The 7,776-nt window shown below is 40.6% G+C and overlaps 1 protein-coding gene across 1 annotated transcript; it reads right to left on the minus strand.

Moving 5' to 3' along the window:
- Positions 1-2,260: 2,260 nt before the first annotated feature.
- On the minus strand, positions 2,261-6,631 carry LOC144960402 (uncharacterized). Its single transcript, XM_078893485.1, has one exon. It carries the CDS (start codon positions 6,629-6,631, stop codon positions 2,261-2,263), a length of 4,371 nt encoding a protein of 1,456 aa, XP_078749611.1.
- Between the last annotated feature and the right edge of the window lie 1,145 nt (positions 6,632-7,776).

Consider the following 7,776-nt stretch of genomic DNA (forward strand, 5'->3'; position numbering starts at 1 on the left):
CAGTTATGAAAAGTAGCAACAATCTCTAGGATTGAGTGAGTTAAAACAAGGACCAATGAATAGATAATTCCTTTACATTGTGTTTACCATTTATCTTATACTAATCAATGCGCCTCATAGCTTCCGGTAGGCAAATTTAAGTTTTTTTTAAAAATCATGAGATATGTGATCCTCGTCTCAAAACGGTATTAAGTCGGGATGACTAAGATGCTGAAAATTGAATTTGTAGCCAGAAATATCAGACTTAAATTGAGTTTGTTTGTTTTATAGAGGAGAAGGAATATCATATTTTACTGTGCTAAATACCAACGTTTCATATTTTTGACCAGTTTGACTATAATTTGACTTTTTAGCATCTGGTTCATCCCGACATAATACCGTTTTGAGACGAAGGGTCACATATTCAACTTGTGTTCAAATTTTTGGTAGAAGGAGGAGCGTTTATAAAATATGGAATATATTATAATTTTATACATTTGCTCCAGTTCTATTGTCTTGTCGAGCACATTAAAAAACCATAAATGAACCTCCTAACTACTAATTTTGACTACTCAAGGAATAAATAACAATGTGAAATTGAATGTAAGCTACAATTTAAAAAACGAAGAGAGATAATGTGGACGTTTCGAGTTTCACCTTTATCAACAAAACAGGAAGAATGAATCACAATAGACGAATGAGATAACACAAACATTATGTCATTCTTCTGTAGTGTTTCATTCATCCTGTTTTGTTGATAAAGGTGAAACCCGAAACGTCTATTTTATCTGTTTTCGTATATTAAATTGTAGCTTACATTCAATTTCACATTGTTATTTATTTCTTGGAGCTTCGAGCAGCAACATTTACAATAGAAGGAATGCAGCACGCCTGACCAGGATGTATAGATAATTCGATGATGACGTCACTCAGGTCTTTGTTGTTGTTTTTTGCCATCCGCGTTTGTCACAATGTAGGTGCAGGCAAAGGTACTGACCTACGTGACGATCCCAAAGCCAGAGTACGGTGGCTATTTACCCCAGGTTTGAGACATTAAAGGTGGTTCCACACGACACATAAAACTAAATGCACATCGCAAGACAATTGAATTATAATTTTATAACTGTTTATTACAAATCTAAAGAAAAAATAAAAGGAAAGAAAGAATAATATTCAAATTAAAAGTGTGACAACATATATCAAATATCAAAATATCAAAAATGATGGTGATGCATGATGGTGATGATGCAAATAATAATCTACAGGTTGGGGCCCCTTACCTTACTTAATACGCAGACATGCAATGAATGGTAAATGATGATGAAGGTGAAGATGATATTCTTGACCACATTATCGATGTCTTTCGGTATTATTATATCTATAGGAGTCCAAACATGTTCACAGTTCACTTTTCTGTCACAAGTTCTTTCAATTGTTAATTTCACTTTAATTTAAGTCCAGGTTGGAAATGTTTTTTTATTAAATTGTTTTCTCGATAAATATGGAACCAAAATGTTTTCAAGATAACAAACAAATGTTACTGGTATCACGTCTGGTTTATAGCCGGGGCTAACCGACTCTATTCATTAATAGAGCCGTCAAATAACGAAATTTCACTGGCGGTTAATATACAAAGTTAATATTAATTCCCAAGCCAAGTGAATTTCTACAAAATGGAATGACTTGTGTGAGTCTCAGAGAGGACCTAGCATGTCTCTGCTCTGTTCAGGCTATCGCGATGGACTGACTAAAATTGGTAAAACTCTCTTCTATATATTAAAACTTCGTCTACCCAACCCATGGTCATAGACAATAAATTAACATAACTCAGGATCAGTCAAGACATTCTATTATTTAGTCAATTCTCAAAAGTGTCAGGTTTCCACCAAAGTCCGATAACGAACTACCCGGTTTCCGGAACTTTTAAGAAAACTTTCTTATACAATAGTTACGGGACTAAAGAAAACTTTTTACTCAATAGTCACGGGACTAGTCTCCCTGCCACGCTATCTCTCTATCTCCCATAACGGCGCCACTCTATCCTAATGTCACTAAGGTGACTATTTAATATTCATCAACGATGTTTTTCCAACAAAAGAAAACAAACAAAAAAAGCAACACTGAATACTTAAGGCGAAATAACCGGACACGCAAAGGTAACATAACAGGAAACAAGCATCATTGCTCACCTAGGACGGGCAACAAGCGTTTTGTGACATTCTCTCCCTCTTCAAGAACTAAGTCCATCTGACTTTGGTCCATCTTTAACAAAACCGCTTGATCAGACTCTAGAAAGGAAGTCTGGACCATGATTTTCTGAACCTTTTACAGCTCTTAGATTAAATCTAAACTGATTGAGCAACAGAGCCCATCTCATTAGTCTACCATTTTCCGATTTTGCCCTATTCAGATATAATAGTGGAGCATGATCGGTCTCCACAATGAACTCTCTTCCAATTAGATATGAGCTCAAAGTCTTCACAGCCCATACGAGAGCTAAGCATTCCTTCTCCACGACACTGTAATTCTGTTCTCTTGCCAGAAGTTTCCGACTCAAATACAATACTGGCTTCTTTTCGCCCTCATGTTCCTGCATTAATATAGCGCCTAGACCTGTGTTTGATGCATCGGTCCCTAAAATAAATTGCTTGTTAAAGTCTGGCAAGCACAAGACAGGCTCCGATGTTAACACAGCTTTTAGTTTCTCAAACGCTTTCAGTTGAGGCTCTTCCCAAGCAATTCTATTTGGCATATTCTTCCGAGTTGCATCCGACAGTGGACTTGAGATAGCAGCAAAGTTCGGTACATATCTCCTGTAAAAGGATGTAAGACCAAGAAAGCTTCTCATTTGGGTCTTGTTTTGAGGTCTGCTCGCCTTCTGGATCGCTTCAACCTTATCAATCGTCGGAGACATCTTTCCATTTCCTATCCGATGACCTAGAAATTCCACTTCCGATTGCGCCATTGAGCACTTTGATGGTTTTGCCGTCAAGCCAGCATTCCTCAATTTCGTTAATACAGTTTCTACGCTCCTAAGATGCTCTTGCCACGACGAATTATGCACAATAATATCGTCAATATAATTCTTGACATTTGGAACGTCTTGAATGACTTTCCGCATCATTCTGCTAAAGGCTGCCGGTGCACATTGTAACCCGAACGGCATGACCCGAAACTGCATCAGTCCAAGCTCTGTTGGGAAGGCTGTTATTGGTTTTGAGGCATCAGACAAGGGCAACTGCCAGTATCCTTTACATAAATCAATCTTGCTCACGAACCTGCTTTCTGGTCCTATTTGTTGGAACAGTTCATCAAGACGAGGCATTGGCTCAGCATCAAATACTGTATAGTTATTGACCCGGCGGTAGTCTACGCAAATTCTATTTTTGCCGTCCTTCTTTTTCACTATGATTGGAGGTGACGAGTACGCGCTATCAGACTGCTCAATTATTCCAGCGGTCAGCATTGCTTTCACTTCCTCTTTGAATTCGGCTTGGAGTGCTTGTGGTATAGGGTAAGGCTTCCGTCGTATTGGATCTGAGCTTGTAAGTTTGATGTCATAAATATAGGCAGATGTTCTGCCTGGTACGTCTGTCAGAACATCTTGAAATTTCTTCAACAGTGTCACCAGTTCTTTCCTTTGGCTGTCGTCAAGTTCTTCTGATATTTGCACATCTTTAAATGTTTCCGTTTGTGTCAGAGCCGGTGTCTCTATTCTCGGTACGCAATAATCGAACTGGTCTTCAGCGTCCTCCAGCTCATCAATCACTGTAGCTGTAGCTACTCCAAGTATTCCGATGTCTTGTGTAGGCGATTCAGGAGACTCCCGTTCCCAATACTTTTTCAGCATATTGGCATGATAGGTCTTCTGATATTTACCCATATCAATGGTGTAATTGTTGTCGCCTATCCTTTTGATGACCGTAAATGGTCCCATCCACTTCAGTTGAAGCTTATTCGCTTTCGTAGGCAAAAGGAGCAACACTTTTTCTCCTTTATCAAACGTTCTTGCTTTAGCCTTCCGGTCGAAGTGCGATTTGTATCGTCCCGAGGCTTTTCTCAGGTTGTCGTGGGCGACCTCAATAACCTTCTCCATCTTTGCGCGCAGGTCCACCACGTATTGATAGGTTGTCTTTACTTCCTCATCCGTGATGTTACCTGTCCAAAGTTCTCGGAGTATTGTCATAGGGCCCCTCACAGGTCGTGCGTATAGAAGTTCAAATGGCGAAAATCCAAGAGACTCCTGCGGTACCTCTCTATACGCGAAGAGAGCGGCGTTGATGTATCTGTCCCAGTCTTTTGGTCTGTCATTGGCGAGTCGCTTTAACATTCCTTTGAGAGTTCCATTCATCCTCTCAACTAAACCATTACATTGCGGATGGTACGGTGATGTGGTGAGCTGTTTCATGGAGAGAAGGCGACAAACTTCATTCATCATGTCAGAGGTAAACTGAGTTCCATTGTCATGTAGCATTTCCTTTGGCACTCCAGTACGGCTAAAAATATCGACTAATGCCTCAGCCACGTGTTCAGTGTCTATTGACTTTAATGGCACCGCCTCTGGAAATCGTGTGCAATAATCCATTAGAGTAAGGATGTACCGATTTCCTCTGTCTGAAGATGGTATGACGGGCCCAATGATGTCCACTGCAACACGACTAAATGGCTCATCAATAAGAGGCACCTTTGATAGCGGCACTTTGGTTGTCTGACCCTTGGGTGCGCTCCTTTGGCACGTGTCACATGATCGACAGAATCTATTCACATCATCCCAAAGATTAGGCCAATAGAACTCTAACAAGATCCTATCACTCGTTTTCTTAGATGCGAGATGACCAGCCATGATGCTCTCGTGGGCCAGCCTCATTACTGTCTCTCTCAGTTCCTCTGGAACAACTACCTGCCTACATACATCTCCATGGTATTTTGTTGGTGACTGGAAAAAGCGGCAAAGTACATCTTTATCGAAACCAAACCACGTAGTGTTGTTTCGACCACTGTGTCTACGTTCGCTATTTTCCGCCAACTTTCTGCAAACTGTTAGAGTCTCATCCTTTTCCTGTTTGTCGATTAGGTCCTTAACAGTGACCCCGATATCTAGTGATGCTGGAGTCCGCAATGCTTTGATTACTTTCTGCTTCTGACTTCGTGTCTCCACGGCCATCATTTGCTCATCACATTTAATACCCGGACACTTAGCACCTGGGATATTACCCAAGATTACATCATACAAAGGGGATTCCATCTCGACGGCTTCAATTTCTCCTGTATAGTAAGGACAGTCGAGGTAAGCCTTTGTCAATGGTGCTTGTACGGACGTTCCATCTGCTAGGCTGATTTTCATATAATCCTCTTTCCCTGGTACAATTTTGCTCAAACCCTTCTTTATAACAACAGTGCTGCAGCCACTGTCGCGTAGGACCGTCACCTTTTCGCCATTTAGATAGCCTTTCCGAGTTGGCATCTTTTGCGCTTCCACGTATCCTTCGCAAATTGTGGTTATACAGTGATTGGGATCTGTTATGTTATAACTTGCACCGTTTGGTTGCGATTTCTTCTGAATCTGCGGATTCTTCTGGGCTTCAGTGCTCCTGACTTTGTCCCTCGCCATCCTTTGTTGTAGCCAACAATCATTTTCATGATGATTTTTTAATCCACAAAACTTACATCCACTACCAATAGCTAGCGCACGCTGAGATCTGCAGTCCCGAGCTTTGTGACCAAATTTCCTGCAGTGATGACATTGTAATTGTTGTGATGGTCTGTCCTTGTTTGTCAGTGGTGTCCTGTTGACAGCATATTGCGTGGTGACTGGAGGTTGTTCTGCTTTCCTATCGAAACTAGACTTCACATAAGCCCCTGCTGCACCGTGAGCACAAACATACTTTTCTATCTGATCCACCAAATCATCGGCTGTGCTAGGCTTTCTTTCTTTAACAAACATGAGCAAGTCCTTGTTACACGAATTCATCAGCTGTTCCATCATGAATAAGTCAATCAGATCGGTAGACACATTCTTGTCCTTCTCTGACAACTGTATCCATTTCTCAAGATAGGACTGGATTCGTGTTCTAAACTGACCAATGCTTTCTCCTGCCTCTGGCCTACTCTTCCTGAACTTTTCTTGAAAGCCATCTTTCGTCAAGTTATAACGCTTCAGCAGAGCATCCCTAACTTTCTGATAATTCATCGCCTCATCTTCATCAAGTCTCGTATAAACTTCCAATGCTTTTCCTTGTAGCAAGGCGGAGAGATGAATAGCCCAGTCCGTCTCTGGCCATTCATTAACCGTCGCATATCTCTCAAATCTTAGCAGGTAACTGTCAATCATGTCTGACTTGTCATTGAAGCATGGAAGCCTGGGACTCTTGACTGGCGCTGGTCTTGTGTGACGAATACTTTCTGACACTGAGGGAGACCTAGGAGATGGCGAGCTGTCATCACGATCCGCTCTTAATCTCTGTAATTCCAGCTCCGTTTCTACAAGTTGCTGTTGCTGTCGCAGTTTCTCCCTCTCCAGTTTCAACTTCTCCAACTCTTCTTGGCGCACCCTATCTTGGTCTGCCAACTGTCTTGTCACCCAATCATTTAACTCTTGGCCAGAAAATCCAAGCTTTTCTCCTACTTTAATCAACTTCTCCACATCAGACATGATTAAATATTTTTGTTACTTAGTTATCGATAAGACAATTAAATCAATGACAATGAAAACAGCTAGAATGCTTCAATAGGTCAACACAATAGCGCAGATGACAACACCGCAATATAAAACCACCGCAAAGTGAATACAACCAAATTTCTGCAAGCTGATATGACTTTTAAGCCAAAGAGCAGTATGTAACAAAAATTATATATTATTGCGAACTGCAAATAAGATACATTCAATATGACAACGCCTCGATTCTTAATTTCATTAATATTTCAATGTCAATACTTGAGACAATTTCATCCAATATTTATCAACACGACCTTCTTTTTATAATAACTCGACTATTCGTGCCTCTCATACACGAAATCTTACTGTGGTCACGCCCCAGTGGTTAAACGCTATGCTCATCCACTGTGCCCGGCTTAACTTTAAGCACAACCGATTTTATCAACAAAAGTATAAGACTGCAACGTAGCGTTAAATTATCCTTTCTACCGATGTCGACAAAATTAAATCAGTGATAACAGGGTACTTGCACGAGTTTCACACTCAACGATAATTCGCATTTAGCTCACTACCCAATGACGCTTATGCCTCTCGTTTTAACTGTTGCAAATAAAATGTAAATCCTGATCGATTTACCACTCACATTAAATTGCGAAGCCCAAATGACTTTCAACAAACATCGGCTTAGAGCCCGTAACACAATATTCTTAAAATTGTAAAGTACATGTCAACGTTTACAAAATTACCATATTGAGCAGTCCCTTAGACTCTCAATTACAATTAGCTCGTAGCCCGCAACAGTAATTATGTTATTGCTTTTGTAGCAAATTAACAATCAAAAGTGAAAGCTTCCAACCATACGATAAGAATAAAAATTGCCGGCACCTTATCGCACGTTAAAACGCTTTAAACAACTTTTTCTGACCCCATCCCTTGGATCGGATTCTAGGGTCCCATCACTTTCAATCGGATGACAATTGAACAAAGTCCTAGACTGACCCTGGTTGCCACAATCAAGTACCTCCGTGATAAACGTGATCTATAATGTTATGGGTCTATCTACCCCTCTCTCATGTAAAACACCTAATGGTGTGAGTCCATCCAGTAACAATGTTACAACAATCAATTACAGCCTTGAAATT

This window comes from Berghia stephanieae, chromosome 15, assembly GCF_034508935.2.
Source record: "Berghia stephanieae isolate SIO BIC M18660-M18661 chromosome 15, UCSD_Bste_1.3, whole genome shotgun sequence".
Classification (NCBI taxonomy): domain Eukaryota; kingdom Metazoa; phylum Mollusca; class Gastropoda; order Nudibranchia; family Aeolidiidae; genus Berghia; species Berghia stephanieae.

What these genes read in the sequence shown, in the direction of transcription:
- LOC144960402 (XM_078893485.1), bottom strand. Translation starts at nt 6,631, where the DNA reads ATGTCTGATGTGGAGAAGTTGATTAAAGTAGGAGAAAAGCTTGGATTT.